This window comes from Tursiops truncatus, chromosome 1, assembly GCF_011762595.2.
Source record: "Tursiops truncatus isolate mTurTru1 chromosome 1, mTurTru1.mat.Y, whole genome shotgun sequence".
NCBI classification, from domain to species: Eukaryota; Metazoa; Chordata; class Mammalia; order Artiodactyla; family Delphinidae; genus Tursiops; species Tursiops truncatus.
The window spans coordinates 61,397,437-61,414,994 of NC_047034.1; the positions used below are offsets into that span (position 1 = coordinate 61,397,437).

General features: G+C 41.5%; 1 protein-coding gene across 1 annotated transcript in view; it reads left to right on the forward strand.

The window, feature by feature from the left end:
* The first annotated feature begins 16,901 nt into the window (after positions 1-16,901).
* CD247 (CD247 molecule) overlaps positions 16,902-17,558 on the forward strand; it is a 78,288-nt gene continuing 77,631 nt past the window's right edge. The window contains exons 1-2 of the mRNA XM_033855548.2: positions 16,902-16,934; positions 17,317-17,506. Coding sequence (XP_033711439.2) covers positions 16,902-16,934; positions 17,317-17,506 — 223 coding nt within the window. The remainder of the gene's footprint in view (positions 16,935-17,316; positions 17,507-17,558) is intronic.

Genomic DNA, 17,558 nt, shown 5'->3' on the forward strand with positions numbered 1-17,558 from the left:
AGTATGAGGTGGAGTGGGGAAAAGTCCTTTATGACATGAGGCAGGGCTCCATGAGCAATGCATACATATTCTGATTGGAGGTCGTTCATGTCATGTTTCCCTTCTTAGTAATATTCAGACTGAAGATCACAAAGTCGTTGAAGAGCAGACTCTACTTTCCTGTGGTGGGGCATGTTTTCAGTTTAGTACTGAAAAAAATAACGTTCTACTTTGTGTAAAATTGGTAGGTCAATATTTTAGGGAAATTCCAAAACTGTCACTACAAAAACAAGGTACTCTATATATTTTCATCTGAGAAGACAATGATAACCTTTTGGAATAAGGGAGGTAACCAGTAAAACTGTATCTTTTCCTTAGTTTTTTTCCTTACTATTTATTGTAAGATATATATTTTTGTGTGGAAGTTACACAGAATAAAAGTTAAAACTGAATAATTTCACCAGCCAGCATGACAGCTAATATATATATTTTTTAACATTTTTTTGTTTATTTTTTTAGATGTGGGGGTAGGAGTTTATTTATTTATTTATTTTTGCTGTGTTGGATCTTAATTTCTGTGTGAGGGCTTTCTCTAGTTGTGGCAAGCGGGGGCCACTCTTCATCGTGGTGCGCGGGCCTCTCACTATCACGGCCTCTCTTGTTGCGGAGCACAGGCTCCAGACACGCAGGCTCAGTAGTTGTGGCTCACCAGTTGCTCCGCGGCATGTGGGATCCTCCCAGACCAGGGCTCGAAGCCGTGTCCCCTGCATTAGCAGGCAGATTCTCAACCACTGCACCACCAGGGAAGCCAACAGCTGATATTTTGCTGTGTTTTCTTAGAAAACACATCTTTGCTTCCATGAAATGTTTAAATATAATTAAGATCATGCTAAAGTTGATTGTGTATCACGCTTCCTTCACTTAATCATAAGCTTATGTTACTGGAAACCATTCATAAAGATGGCTTAGAATGGCTGCAAATATTCATCAGGTTGATCTACTTTGGCTACCAAATATGGTCTATGTTAGCACTCTGTTGCTAGTGACAGAAACCCTAGTCAAAGTAGTTTAAGCAAAAAGAAGAGTTCATTGATCTTAAAATATTCCTTCAGAACTCGCTCTTCATCTCTGGCTCCTCTTTCCACTGTGCTGGTTTTAACTCCAGTCAGCAATCTTAGAGCAAAGAGGATGCATCTTTCCCAGCCAGGGGAGCCCTTCCTGAATAATCCCTGTGTCTGGGAATGGGGTTCCCTCATTGGCCGAGACTCCATCCTATGTCTTCCCCCTGCAGTTGGGATTCAGCTCAGCGCTCGTCAGAACCATGGGGACTGGGAGAATTTTGAAGTGGAGGTCCTGAAGGAAAGAAGGAAGTTATGTTAACTGAAGGGAGACTGGACAGGCAAAAAGCTAAGGGCTGTTACCACTGTCTCCAGTATTTGAACATTTAAGTTACTTCCAGTTTTTTCCCTGTTATAAGACAGAATCTTTATGCATGGAGTATTTTCTACATTTCTGTTTGTTTCCTTGGAGAGATTCCCAGCAGTGGATTCCCAAGCAAAGAGTTGGTGGGGGCGGGGGGTGGGGAGGCGCTTCCCTGTGGTGCAGTGGGTTAAGGAATCCGCCTGCCAATGCAGGGGACACGGGTTCAAGCCCTAACCCGGGAAGATCCCACATGCTGTGGAGCAACTAAGCCGTACGCTGCAACTACTAAGCCTGTGCTCTAGAGCCTGCGAGCCACAACTACTGAAGCCTGCGGGCCTAGAGTCCATGCGTCTCAACAAGAGAAGCCACGATAATGCGAAGCCTGCGCACCGCAACGAAGAGTAGCCCCTGCTCACCGCAACTAGAGAAAGCCCGTGCACAGCAACAAAGACCCAACACAGCCATAAAAAAAAAAAAAAAAAAAAAAAAAGTTGGCGAGACCTATTACACATTGCCCTTAAGGCTTTATATCAATGAACAGTCCTGCAAACTGTATGAAAGTGCTCACTCTGCACTGAATTTATAGGTAAAAATAATACTGTGTGATTTTAATTGGCAACTCTTAGGTAGTGTTACCACTACCTAAAAACCTCAATAAACACTGAGTTGCTTTTCTTTCCTTGCTTCAAAATATCAGTTTGGTAACTATCGGTTGAGTTTTCTAAAAAACTAAAAGTCATGATTGTCATAGGACTTAATTTTATAAAATAGGTTCTTTCACAGCATTTTATCTAATCCTTGCAATAAGTCCAAGAAGTAAGTGGGACACGTTATTTCCCTACTTTGGGGAGGAGGTTGGAGTCTCCAGATGTCAGCCTGGGGGCGTACACACAGTTTGCCTGTCAGACCCTGTCCTTAAACCTAGCTCTGTCTCCAAGAATCTAATGACCCCTCACCTGCTGGTGACATCTGAGTCCTTTGAAGAAATGTCTTAACATTTGTATTAGAGTGTGTGTAGTTTAAAAAAAAAATGTCAAGGGCTATGTGTAAGAAAACCCTAGGTTTTCACAGGTAGTGTGCTGACATCTTTCAGGGGCCACCAGTGGGGCATACAGGAGAGAGTGTGAGCTCTGAGGCCAGGTGGCTGCCTTCAAATCCCAGCTCAAACACAGTCAGCTGGCCTTAGGCAAATGCTTTGCAAGAGGGTCCCCTGGGTAGGAAAGTCGGGGATGATACCTAGGGTGGGGGACTGGTTATTAGCGTTGTTTAGTCTCCATCACGATGTGGGATAGCCCAAGGCCCCTCACGACATGGTCAGGCTGTACAGGAGCAAAGGACCAGCCATTTTCTCAGTCATAACACTGCAGGAAGGTCTCCCCTGTCATGTGTCAGTCACTGGTCTCCACTGGGCCTTGGGGGACACCCTCCCCCATCATGTGCTGGGTGCGTGCCATGCAGGAGCAGAGCAGGGGTGGGGAGCTCTGGGGTCCTGTGGTGAAACCTGGTCAGAGGTCAGCAGCCAGCTATGGAGGAGCCGGGGAAACTGTAGTTTGACATGACAGTCGCTAGAGGTCCCTGTGGAACTGCATTGAGCTGCCCAGGGAGGGTCGGCCCAGAGCAGAAAAATCCTCCCAAATCCTCCCATCGTGGAGCCAGACCAGCTGCACCGCTGGAATTCCAGGCCCCCTTTGTCTTTTAACCATCCTGTGTTCCACTTAAGCTGGTGACTGTCCTAAGGGACTGTAAAGGTCTAATGTTGGGACCCACCTGTCCCTCTCCAGCAGTCCGTAGAGGTGGGCCCCCTTCAGGCTAGTTTCTGGGGCAAGAAAACACAGGCCTATTTTGGAGGGGTTGTTCCCAAGGGCCAGGCTGGGCTTAGAGAGGATTTCCCAGCCAGCCAGCTGCCTCTGCCCCCAGCAAACTCAGTCAGTCCTTCCCCCTTGCAAGTGACAGAAATGCGATCTGCATGAAGTCAGAGCGTCTCAGGCATAATCAGGGCAGAGTCCTGCAAACCAACAGCCAGAACCTCGTATGGAAGCCTGGTCACCGGGCCTGCTCCTGGGTAAGTGTGGGTGACCAGCCGGGAGCGGAGGGATCACAGCACCCAGACACAACCCTGTGCCTCACCCTGGTCAGGGTTGGGGTGGGTGGGGAGATAACAGCTGGCAGGGCTGAAAGGGAAGGGGGCACTGGAGAGGCAGGAAGAGCGAAACCTAAATGTCAGTTCTGGATAGAAGACAACTTGGGAGGGGCATCTAGTCCAGCTCTTTCATCCCTTGTTTTTGAATGTTTGAATTTTATTTTATTTATTTTTAATTTTCTTTCAGGTTTCTGTCATCTATATTTTATTTTTTAAATTTTTATTGGAGTATAGTTGATTTGCAATGTTATGTTAGTTTCAGGTGTACAGCAAAGTGAATCTGTTATACATATACATATAGCCACTCTTCTTTTAGATTCTCTTCCCATATAGACCTTTACAGAATATTAAGTAGAGTTCCCTGTGCTATACAGGAGGTTCTTATTAGTTATCTATTTTATATATATCTTTTATAGGAGGATAAAAGTGTTTTATTTTTTTCATGTTTCAATTAAAAATACAAATCAAGACCACTTTTTATGTAACAAATATTTACTGAGCCTCAAGAATGTGCAAGGCACTGTACCAGGTCTCGTGGGATTAGGTAGCCCTCCAAGAGCTGCTTTCTGACAAAGGAACCCAAATATCTCTATTTCTCAGGATGTTTTTCAGTCTCAAGTAATGGAAAATCCACCTAAAAATTTAGCCCCTTCGCTTATGGCTGAAGACACCAAGACCCAGAGAGGGAAAACGATTTGGTCAAGGTCACACAGCAAGTTAAGGACAAAGCTGGGAGCAGATCCCGGGTCTGTGGATTCCAACAAGCAGCAGCTCTCTGTGGCACCACACTGAGGGAAGACCGTTTAGTAGAGTCAGAAGTGAATCTAATCCACGTCAGAGGCAAAGAAGTTGAGAAAATCCACTGCTTCTAAGGTAGTTATAAACCGGGCTCTTGGATGTCCTGGTGTCCCATAGTTTGAAGCTTTCTCATTTCAGAAGATGATTTTGTGTTTTCTCAGATGGCCAGGAGTGGACTTTTTTAAATTTAATTTTTATTTTATATTGGGGTATAGTTGATTTACAATGTTGTGTTAGTTTCAGGTGTACAACAGAGTGATTCAGTTATACATATACATATATCCATTCTTTTTCAGATAGTTTTCCCGTACAGGTTATTACAGAATATTGAGTAGCGTTCCCTGTGCTATGCAGTAGGTTTCTTGTTGATTATCTATTTTATATATAGTGGTATGTATATGTTAATCCCAAACTCCTAATTTATCCCTCCTCCCCACCTTTCCCCTTTGTTAACCGTAAGTTTGTTTTCGAAGTCTGTGAGTCTGTTTCTGTTTTGTAAATAAGTTCATTTGTATCATCTTTTTCGATTCCACATATAAGTGATGTCATATATTTGTCTTTGTCTGACTTACTTCACTTAGTATGATAATCTCTAGGTCCATCCTTGTTGTTGCAAATGGCATTATTTCATTCTTTTTATGGCTGAGTAATATTCTATTTTATATATGTACCACATCTTCTTTATCCATTCATCTGTTGATGGACATTTAGGTTGCTTCCAGGAGTGGATTTTTTTTTTTTTTTTTTTTTTTTTTGCGGTACGCGGGCCTCTCACTGTTGTGGCCTCTCCCGCTGCGGAGCACAGGCTCCGGACGCGCAGGCTCAGCGGCCGTGGCTCACAGGCCCAGCCGCTCCGCGGCATGTGGGATCTTCCCGGACCGGGGCACGAACCCGTGTCCCTTGCATCGGCAGGTGGACTCTCAACCACTGAGCCACCAGGGAAGCCCCAGGAGTGGATTTTATAAGACTTCTGAAGCTAAACTCATCACCTCCACCAGCCCAGGAACTGGAATCACGTGTTCATAACAAACATGAGGCAGGTGCCCTAAGTTCTGACCTGGTGCAGGATCCAAAAGAGGGAGCACCCAGGGCCTTGCTCTGGGAGGTGGGGCCTCCCCTCCCAGCCGGAGGGCTTGCCTAACTCATCCCTCATCTGCTCCCCTCCATCTCCCACCCTCTCCACAGAGGCTGGGACCCACCCCCCATTCCTAGAAAGATTTTGCCCCCAGCATCTGCCCCAAACATTTAACAGCCCTCTGGGGTCCTTTCCCCAGGCAATGATGGAAACTCTCACGTCTGAATGACGTAAAAGGTAATAACTATTCCCCAAACCTTCTATACCAGGGACATAACAAGTATCATTGTATTCATTCCTCCAACAGTCCAATGAGGAAGGAACTGTTAGCCAGTTTGGAACAAGGAGTTTCAAACATTATTAATGTAGTCAACAGCCAGGGAGTTAGTAAATGGTAGGGCTTGAATTTGAACCTGGGTCTGGCTGTTTTTTTTTTTTTATTACATCTTTATTGGAGTATAATTGCTTTACAATGGTGTGTTTGTTTCTGCTTTATAACAAAGTGAATCAGTTATACATATACATATGTTCCCATATCTCTTCCCTCTTGCGTCTCCCTCCCTCCCACCCTCCCTATCTCACCCCTCTAGGTGGTCACACAGCACCGAGCTGATCTCCCTGTGCTATGCGGCAGCGAGAGAGTGGCATGGACATATATACGCTACCAAACGTAAAATAGATAGCTAGTGGGAAGGGGCCTGGCTGGTTTAAAGCCCATGTTCTTCCACTGCCACGGACCAGCACCCAGAAAAGCTGAGTTCTGGTTTTTTAGCTGATTCACAAAGCTTATTTGGCCACTACCAGCTTTGTGACCTTGGGCAAATTACTTAATCTTTCTGAATCTCAGTTTCCTTAACTATAAGGTGGAAACTGTATACCAGTATTGACTACCTTATTGAGTCACTGTGAAGATTAAATATGACAATGTATGTGAAAGTGACACACAAATGTAAGGCATCCCCAAAGCAGAAAAGGTTCTTTTTCCAGTGGAAGGTCTTTGACCATCAACAGTGATATTTAGTAGGTTATAATTCATCTCAACCCTTAATAGTATCTCTTTAATTTTACCCACACCCCAGCTTATTTTTACCATCTCTTGTCATTTTTAAAATCTTTTATATCCTTGTGCAGTCTTTTCATTTATGTTTTTCTTGTGTTTGGACATTAGGCATGCTTTTCCTCCTTAATGTCTCCTTAAAGAAAACTTTGTGACTTAATTTTCTTAAGGACAAATAACCTTTTGAAGGGAAGGGCCCCTTAGGTAAAACTCACACAAATTAGACCCAGGCAAGATTGTGAAATTTACAAGTATGTCTTCAATGGCTCTGCAGTTTCAGCATCTGTAATATTCAAGGTCACTTCAATTGCAAGGTACAGGACCAAAGTCAAATAGCTTAAGAAAAAAGTTATCGGCTTATGAAACGGAAGAGCCCGTGGGCAGGCCTTTAGGTATGGCACTATCCAGGTTCTCAATGGATGCAGTAAGTTGTCAACCTGTCTTTACACATTTCTTGCTTTGCTCACCTCTGGGTTGGATTCATTACTGGGCAAACTTCCTCCATCTGGTGAGAAAGACGGATACCAGACATCCCTGATCCTCACAGAGAAAGAAGGAAGAAGCATCTTTTCCTGTAGCACTTCTGTGGGAGACAAAATCATGACAGCCTCCAAGATTCCACACTTTGGTGTATATGCCTTGTATATCTCCTTGATTATGGGAAGGACTTGTGAATATGATGAGATATCACTCCTGTGATTATATTATTTTATTCTGGGTGGCCCTGACCAAGTCAGGTGAGCCCTTTATTTTTTATTTATCTTTTGTGTATTTTTAAATTGGGGGTTTAGTTGTTTTACCATGTTGTGTTAGTTTCTACTGTACAGCGAAGTGAATCAGCTATATGTATATATATATATCCCTCTTTTTTGGATTTCCTTCCCATTTAGGTCACCACAGAGCACTGAGTAGAGTTCCCTGTGCTATACAGCAGGTTCTAATTAGTTATCTGTTTTATACATATTGGTGTACAGGTGAGCCCTTTAAAAGCAGAGTTTTGTCAAGCTGATTGCAGAGGAAGTCAGAGAGATGTGCTCTGGTTGGTCTAGGAGAAAGCAAACATCCATGCTGTGAATTGCCTATGGGGACCACGTAGTAAGGAAATGCAGGTGCTCTCTAGGATCAGAGACAGTCCCTGGCCGATTGTTAGCAGGAAAATAGAGACCTAGTCCTATATTTGTAAAGAAGTAGATTTTGTCAACCACCAGTGACCTTGGAAGAAGACCCTGAGCCTCAGATGAGAACTGTAGCCCCAGCCAACACCTTAATTTCATCTTCACAAGCACCTGAGAAGAGAACCCACTCATGCTGTGCCTGGACTTCTGACCTACATTACTGTGAGATAAATTTGTGTTGTTTTAAGTTACTACGTTTGTGATACTCTGTCATGCAGCAATAGAAAGCTAACACAACTTCTGAAAATTCTAATGTATGAGTTAGGATCTTTTGGTTGCAAGCAACACAAAGCAACTCTGGGTGACCTAGCAAAAAAATTTACCTGAACAGCGTTCATTGAGCCACAGAACATGAACAGCTCTTGGGATGGGTCCAAGCAGGAGAACTGAACAGGGGATGTTTCCAGGTCTTTTTTCACTCTCTCGAGATTCAAATTCCAGGGAGAAAGAAGCTTACTGGCTTTACATGACAGCCTCATCAAGATTGTAACCAAGGGTGAATAGTTGGTTCTTCAAAGCAAAACGGGTGGAGTGAAATCAACAATATGGCTGAGTAAGACATCCCTCGTTTATGTTCCACTCTAAACAGCAACAATTTGACTTCTATCCATAGACCGAAGTGCCTTTGTGGCAGTTGTGGGACCCAGCACCATACACCAAAGGATCCAGGAGCCGTCTTGCCCACACGTGTGTTGGGTAATAGGCATACAGACCCTGGTCCTGGCTGTGAACCGTACAGTGGCCCATGAACTGGCTCCAGCCCCTCTCAGCCATGGTCTGGGAGACCCTGAAAAACACTCTCTCAGACAATCACCCATAGACAGGAGACCCTTTGTGGAAGTCCAGGTTCCAGAGGAGAAGTTCCAGCACTCTGTTGGAACAACAACAACAAAAATACGAGTTTAGATGCATTGGAGTGGGTAAGAGGAACAGCTTTAATTTACTTGCATCATCCCTCTCCTGAGGTGGCATAGCTAAGGGATAAGTGGTATCTTCTCAGCCCTGTGATTTCTCCTACAGGGCAAAGTGAGAGCATGTGAATTAGCAGCTGGCTCAGAGTACTAAATCATTATCTACATAACTGGGAAGTAGGAAGAAACTGGGAGAGTGGCAGACAGGACTCTTGTAGGGCATTAAAGGGCTGCAGATCCTACTAAGTGCATTGTGGGCTCCATCAAGAAGCCAGTCCATGAACCACTGGGGATGTCTTGCCTGCAGATCCTCCCAACTGGCCCATAAACATCCCAGTGCTCTGTGCACCTCACCCACACACCTGGCTCCCTCTGTGCACTCCTGATGGTGGTGGTAAGAGCAAGCAAGCTAGAGAGCATGCACAGAAAGTCGACTTGAATCTGCAGGCCAGGGAAAGACCAGAAATTTAATCTTTAATGCCACCCTTGGGAAAGCAAAAAGGAAGCTGTTGGCACTTGGCCTGGTATGTCGTAAGATTAAGAAAAAGCATACAAGTTTATGAATTCTGCCATGAGAGGAAGCAAGGAGCAAGGAACAGGCATATCCATGGAAGGTCTGAGAAAGCCTCAGCATCCCTAGCAGTGCTGATGGAAGATGTTTCTCTCCCAAAGGTAATTAGTAAAGACTGGAGGAGGTGACTGCTACTTCAAATGTGAAGAGAGCAACAGAAAACTTCAAGGAACATGAAAAACCAAGGAAAAACATGACATCACCAAAGGATTACAGTAATCTTCCAGTGTGGATCCTAAAGACATGGAGATTGTGAGTTACTGAATAAAGAATTCAAAACAGCTATTTTAAGTTTTTCTTATAGCTCTCATTGAGCTATAAGAAAACACGGAAAGGCAATTCAACAAAATCAGGAAAATCATACATGAACAAAATGAGAAGTATAACAAGAGATAGACATAATTTTTATAAATTATTTATAAATTTTATTATATTATTTATTATTTATAAATTTAATAAAATTCTGGAGCTGAAAAATACAATGAATGAAAAATGTAATAGAAAACATCAACAGCAGAATGAGTCAAGCAGAAAAACGAATCTGTGTGTTAGAAGAGAGGAACTTTGAAATTATCCAGTAGGAGGAGGAGAAAGGAAAAAGAATGAAAAAATAGTGAAGAAAGTCTATGTGATCTATGGGATACCATTAAAAGAAACAATTTGCAAATTATTGGAGTCGCAGAAGGAGAAGAGGGGGAGAAGGGAGCAGAAAGATTATTTAAAGAAATAATGGCTGAGAGCTTTCCAGATCTGGAGAGAGAATTGAAAAATCCAAGTTTATGAAGCTCATAGATCATCAAATTCAAAGAGATATTCTCCAAAACACATTAAAATAAAACTGTAAAAATTCAAGGACAAAAAGAGAATCTCAAAAGCAGCAAGATAAAAGAAGCTTGTAACTTACAAGGGAACCCCATAAGGCTGTCAGTAGATTTCTTAGCAGAAATTTTACAGGCAGGGGGAGAGTGGGATGATACATTCTTCAGGATAGATCACATGATAGGTCACAAAACAGGTCTTAGCAACTGTAAGAAGGTCAAAATTATACCAAGTATCTTTTCTGATGACAACGGTATGAAAGTAGAAATTAACAACAGGAGGAAAACTGGAAAATTCACCAAATGTGTAAACTAAACAACACACTTCTGATCACACAATGGGTCAAAGAAAAAAATTTTTAAATATATCTTGAAGCAAAGAAAATGGAAACACAATATAACAAAAGTCATGGGTTGCAGCAAAAGCAGTTCTAAGAGGGAGATTTAGGAATTCCCTGGCAGTCCAGTGGTTAGGACTCAGAGCTTTCACTGCCATGGCCCAGGTTCAATCCCTGGTTGGGGAACTAAGATCCTGCAAGCCAAGTGGCACAGAAAAAATAAAGAAGGGAAGTTTATAGTGATAAATACATACATTAAAAAATAAGAAAAATTTCAAATAAACAACCAAGCTTTACATCTCAAGGAACCAGAAAAAAGAAGCCAAAGTTATCAGAAGGAAGAAAACCACAAAGAGCAGAGCAGAAATAAATGAAATAGAGACAGAAAAACAATAGAAAAGATCAATGAAACTAAGAGCTGTTTTTAAAAAAAAAAAATTAGAACAAAACCAAGAGCCTGGAAATAAACTCTCTCTCTCTCTCTCTCTCTCCCTCTCTCCCTCTCTCTCTCTCTCTCTCTCTCTCTCTCCCTCTCTCTCTCTCTCTCTCTCTCTCTCTCTCTCTCTCTCTATATATATATATACAGTCAACTAATATTTAAGAGTGCCAAGAATACTCAATGGGAAAGAATAGTTTCTTCAACAACTAGTGTTGGGAAAACTGGATAACCAGATGCAAAGGAATGAAGTTGAACCCCGCTTACACCACTCACTAAAATTAACTTGAAATGGATTAAAGACTTAAGTAGAAGACCTGAAACCATAATACTTCTAGAAGAAAAACATAGGGAAAAAATCTCCTTGACATTGGTATTGGCAACAATTTTTTGGATATGACACCAAAAACCCAAGCAACAAAAGCAAAATTAACAGATTGGACCACATCAATCTAAAAAGCTTCTACACAGCAAAAGAAACAATCAAGAAAATGAAAAGGCAACCTATGGAATGAGAGAAATATTTGCAAATCATATGTCTGAAAAGGCGTTAATATCCAGAATATATAAGGAACTCATAAAATTCAACAGTAAAGAAACCAAAGAACTTGATTTCAAAATGGGCAAAGGAACTAGATAAATTTTTTCTAAAGAAGACATACAAATGACCAACAGGTACAGGAAAAGATGCTCAATATCACTAATCATCAGGGAAATGTGAATCAAAACCACAATAGATATCACCTCACACATGTTAGAATGGCTATTTTCGAAAGGACAAGTGATAACAAATGTTGGCAAAGATGTGGGGAAAAGGAAACCCTCATACACTATTGGTGGGAAAGTAAATTGGTGCAGCCACTATGGAAAACAGTATGGAGGTCCCTCAAAGAATTAAAAATAGAACTACCATCTGATCCAGCAATCACACTTCTAGTTATATATCTGAAAGAAATGAAATCAGGATCTTGAAGAAATATCTACAGTTCCACATTCATTGCAGCATTATTCACAATAGCCAAGACAGAAAAGACTTAAGTGTCTGCCAACAGGTGAATGGATAAAGAAGATGTGGTATATATACACAATGGAATATTATTCAACCATGAGAAACAAGGACATTCTGCCATTTGTTAAAACATGGATGGAACTTGAGGGCATTAGGCTAAGTGAAATAAGTCACCCAGAGAAAGACAAATGTTATTTGATATCACTTACATATGGTATCTAAAAAAGCTGAACTTATAGAAACAGAGCAGAATGGTGGTTACCAGGGGCTTGGGGGTGGGAGAAAAAGGGAGATTTTGGTCAAAGGTTACAAACTTACAGTTATGAGGTAAATAAGTTTTGGGTACAGCATGGTGAGGCGGCAAAGATGAGGTCCCACGTAGGTGTTTGGGTGGGGTCCTGCAGGGATTGGCAGCCATTTCTGCTCCAACGGAGACCCCTCAGGAAACAAGTGCTGGCCTCCAGCTTCTTCTCAGTCCAAGACCAGTCAGCTGAAGAGGGGGTGGGCAGGGCTTGGGTGAGTGCACTGGGTCCTCAAGGCATGGGGAAGTGCTCCTCACTCCAGAGAAACCTTGGGAGTGACTGCCTCTGGAAACCCCAAGGACAGAAGCCAATCCTCCTTTTGTGCTTCTTTCTCTGGTGATCAGGAACCTGGGAACTGCTCCATTCACCAGTTTCTGGATTCCTCTTGTGTTCTTCTCAATAGTTGAGGCAGCGTCCTACTCAGTATTGGCCTTCCTGCCATCCTGGATGTTACCAATTCACCCATTCACCCACCCATCGAAAGTGTACTGAAAACTAGAGATTCAATCATAAGGAATAGCCAGATCTTTCTCACAAGCAAACCACAGCTGCTGGTCATTATGTCCTACCTGGACTTTCTCTCAGCTCCTGACCCTGTCTGTGTCCTCCTCTAGGTCCCAGCCCCATCCCACTGCACTCACCAGAGCAAGGCTGGCAGTAGTGGACAGCTATTGTTTTACACATGCCCAGAATCCTTTCCCTTTCTTTCTTCTATGACAAATGATTCTGGTAGGGCTGTTAATCATAGTGTCCTATCTCCAGTCTTGTCTTGTCTCCCTGGAAACAATGGTTGATCCAAGAGGTGAGCATAAGACCCAAGCTGGGCCAATTAGATCATTTCCTGAGATTTTTTTTTAAATTTATTTTTAAAATTTTTGAATTCTCTTTTATTTATTTTTTTTATACAGCAGGTTCTTATTAGTCATCCATTTTATATACATCAGTGTATACATGTCAATCCCAATCTCCCAATACATCACACCCCCACCCCTACCCACCCACTGCTTTCCCCCCTTGGTGTCCATACGTTTGTTCTCTACATCTGTGTCACAATTTCTGCCCTGCAAACTGGTTCATCTCTACCATTTTTCTAGGTTCTACATATATGTGTTAATATGCAATATTTGTTTTTCTCTTTCTGACTTACTTCACTCTGTATGACAAGTCTCTAGATTCATCCACATCTCTACAAACGACCCAATTTCGTTCCTTTTTATGGCTGAGTAATATTCCATTGTATATATGTACCACATCTTCTTTATCCTTTCCTCTGTCGATGGGCATTTAGGTTGCTTCCATGACCTGGCTACTGTAAATAGTGCTGCAATGAACATTGGGGTGCATGTGTCTTTTTGAATTGTGGTTGTCTCTGAGTATGTGCCTAGTAGTGGGATTGCTGGGTCATGTGTATGGTAATTCTATTTTGAGTTTTTTAAGGAACCTCCATACTGTTCTCCATAGTGGCTGTATCAATTTACGTTCCCACCAACAGTGCAAGAGGGGTCCCTTTTCTCCACACCCTCTCTAGCATTTGTTGTTTGTAGATTTTCTAATGATACCCATTCTAACTAGTGTGAGGTGATACCTCATTGTAGTTTTGATTTGCATTTCTCTAATAACTAGTGGTGTTGAGCAGCTTTTCATGTGCTACTTGGCCATCTGTATGTCCTCTTTGGAGAAATGTCTACTTAGGCCTTCTGCCCATTTTTGGATTGGGTTGTTCATTTTTTTAATATTGAGCTGCATGTGCTGTTTATATATTTTGGAGATTAATCCTTTGTCCGTTGACTCATTTGCAAATATTTTTTCACATCTGAGGGTTGTCTTTTCGTCTTGTTCGTAGTTTCCTTTGCTTTGCAAAAGCTTTTAAGTTTCATTAGGTCCCATTTGTTTATTTTTGTTTTTACTTCCATTACTCTAGGAGGTGGATCAAAAAAGATCTTGCTGTGATTTATGTCAAAGAGTGTTCTTCCTATGTTTTCCTCTAAGAGTTTTATAGTGTCCGGTCTTACATTTAGGTCTCGAATCCATTTTGAGTTTATTTTTGTGTATGGTGTTAGGGAGTGTTCTAATTTCATTCTTTTACATGTAGCTGACCAGTTATCCCAGCACCATTTACTGAAAAGACTATTTTTTCTCCATTGTATATCTTTGCCTCCTTTGTCATAGATTAGTTGACCATAGGTGCGTTGGTTTATCTCTGGGCTTTCTATCCTGTTCCATTGATCTGTATTTCTGTTTTTGTGCCAGTACCATATTGTCTTGATTACTGTAGCTTTGTAGTATAGTCTGAAGTCAGGGAGTCTGATTTCTCCAGCTCCGTTTTATTCCCTCAAGACTGCTTTGGCTATTTGGGGTCTTTTGTGGCTCCATACAAATTTAAAGATGATTTGTTCTAGTTCCGTAAAAAAATGCCATTGGTAATTTGATAGGGATTGCATTGAATCTGTAGATTGCTTTGGGTAGTATAGTCATTTTCACAATATTGATTCTTCCAATCCAAGAACACGGTATATCTCTCCATCTGTTGGTATCACCTTTAATTTCTTTCAACAGTGTCTTATGGTTTTCTGCATACAGGTCTTTTGTCTCCCTAGGTAGGTTTATTCCTAGGCATTTTATTCTTTTTGTTGCAGTGGTAAATGGTAGTGTTTCCTTAATTTCCTTTTCAGATTTTTCATCATTAGTGTATAGGAATGCAAGAGATTTCTGTGCATTAGTTTTGTATCCTGCAACTTTACCAAATTCATTGATTAGCTCTAGTAGTTTTCTGGTGGCATCTTTAGGATTCTCTATGTATAGTATCATGTCATCTGCAAACAGTGACAGTTTTACTTCTTCTTTTCCAATTTTGTTTCTTTTCTTCTCTGATTGCCATGGCTAGGACCTCCAAAACTATGTTGAATAATAGTGGTGAGAGTGGACATCCTTGTCTTGTTCCTGATCTTAGAAGAAATGCTTTCAGTTTTTCACCATTGAGAATGATGTTTGCTTTGGGTTTGTCATATATGGCCTTTATTATGTTGAGTTAGATTCCCTCTATGCCCACTTTCTGGAGAGTTTTTATCATAAATGGGTGTTGATTTTGTCAAAACTTTTTCTGCATCTATTGAGATGATCATATGGTTTTTATTCTTCAATTTGTTAATATGGTGTATCACATTGATTGCTTTCCATATATTGGAGAATCCTTGCATCCCTGGGATAAATCCCACTTGATCAAGTTGTATGACCCTTTTAATGTGTTGTTGGATTCTGTTTGCTAGTATTTTGTTGAGGATTTTTGCTTCTTCATCAGTGATATTGGTTTGTAATTTTCTTCTTTTGTGGTATCTTTGGTTTTGGTATCAGGGTGATGGTGGCCTCATAGAATGAGTTTGTGAGCGTTCCTTCCTCTGCAATTTTTTGGAAGAGTTTGAGAAGGATGGGTGTTAGCTCTTCTCTAAATGTTTGATACAATTCACCTATGAAGCCGTCTGGTTCTGGACTTTTGTTTGTTGGACGATTTTTAATCACAGTTTCAATTTCAATACTTGTGATTAGTCTGTTCATATTTTGTATTTCTTCCTGGTTCAGTCTTGGAAGGTTATACCTTTCTAAGAATTTGTCCATTTCTTCCAGGTTGTCCATTTTATTGTCATAGAGTTGCTTGTAGTAGTCTCTTAGGATGCTTTGTATTTCTGCGTTGTCTGTTGTAACTTCTCCTTCTTGAGGAAATGCCACACACATTTTCCACAGGGGCCTCGCTATTCCACATTCCCTCCAGCAATGTACAAGGGTTCCAATTTCTTCACATCCTTACCAACACCTTGTGTCTTTAAATTTTAGCTGTCTTAGTGTGTGTGAAGTAATAGTTCACTATAGTTTTGATTTGCATTTCCCTAATGACCAAAGACATTGTGCAAGTTTTCATGTGCTTATTGGCCGTTTGTATATCTCTTTGGAGAAATATCTATTCAGATCTTTGGCAGATTTTTCCTTATTTTTTTTTCTAGTTTAGTTGTAAGAGTTATTTATATATTCTGAATACTATACCCTTATCAATATATGATATGGAAATATTTTTTCTATGGATTGTCTTTTCACTTTGTTGATAGTGTCCTTTATGCACAAAAGTTTTAAATTTTGAGGAAGTCCAATTTACCTGTTTTTTCTTTGATTGCTTGTGCTTTTTTGGTATCCTGGCTATTTTTGTACATTAATTTTTTCATATAAACTTTGGACCCAGATTATCTTGTTCTAAAACTTTTGTTGGCATTTGTCGAGGGATGGGTTGATTAATTTAGAGAGAGGGACTTTCCTGGTGGTCCAGTGGTTAAGAATTCACCTTCTGATTCTGGGGACATGAGTTCAATCCCTGGTCAGGAAATTAAGATACCGTGTGCCGTGGGCAACTAAGCCCACACGCCGCAACTACTGAGCCCATGTGCCACAACAAAAGTTCCCGCATGCTGCAACGAATATCCCGCATGCCACAACTAAGACCTGACACAGCCAAATAAATAAATAAATAAAATAAAAATTTTAAAAAAATTTAGAGAGAATCGTGGTCTTCTTAAAAGGGAGATTTTTATCAAAGACCAGGATACACCTTTCCATTTACCCAAGTCCTTTCTGTCTTCTTCAGTAACACTTTAAAGTTTGTTTCACATAGATCTTACACTTTCTATCAAGTTTATTTCTTGGTATTAATCTTTTTTTATTATTGTAAATTAGTCTAATGTTTAGATGCTGACAACTAACAAGAGTGTTTGAAGTATTACGTGAGCTATAGTATTTTCTATGGTCCAAATTCAGGCCAAGTTCAGATCTGCAACCTCAGATCTACTCCAACACTTGGCATTATAGGTAAGGACGCTGAGGTCTAGAGATGCTGAGTGACTTACTCAAGGCTGCACAGCAGGTAGGTAGCAGAGATGGCACTATGGCCCAAGTATTCTGTCTCTCCATTTCGCCTGACTCTGAATCCAGAGCTCTGTCGTCTTACCAACCGCCATAAAACACACGAATCTAGGAAAGCGGCGAATGTTCTTACGTGCCCTGGGAACTTGTAGTTGCCTAGGGATTGACGTCACCAATCAAGATAGGAGTTAGATAAAAATTAGGAAGAAAGGAAAATAAAACAACGGTTAAGTGAGAAAAAAAGCAAAAATTCAGACAGACACACACTCGCCTACATGTGTGCACATACACCGCCGCCCCCCCCCCACCAAACCCTCAAACCTCCAGAGCTTCCTGCCTGTGAACCGAAAGGAGGAGTATGAGTTTCCTGGCCCTGCTGGCAGGTGCCTTCTCAAAGGCCCCATCGTCCTCCACTTCCTGAGGAGGCTGCAGCCAAAGAGACTGCTTTTCTCTTCTTCTTCCAGTCACGGCTGCCTCGGCCTCTGCCCCCAGGCACCATCCTGGGGAAGGACAAGATGAAGTGGATGGCGCTTGTTACGGTGGCCACCCTGCAGGCACACTTCCCAGTTACAGGTAAGGCCGGATGTATCGGATGTATCGATGGCAAGGAACTTTTTGGAACCCT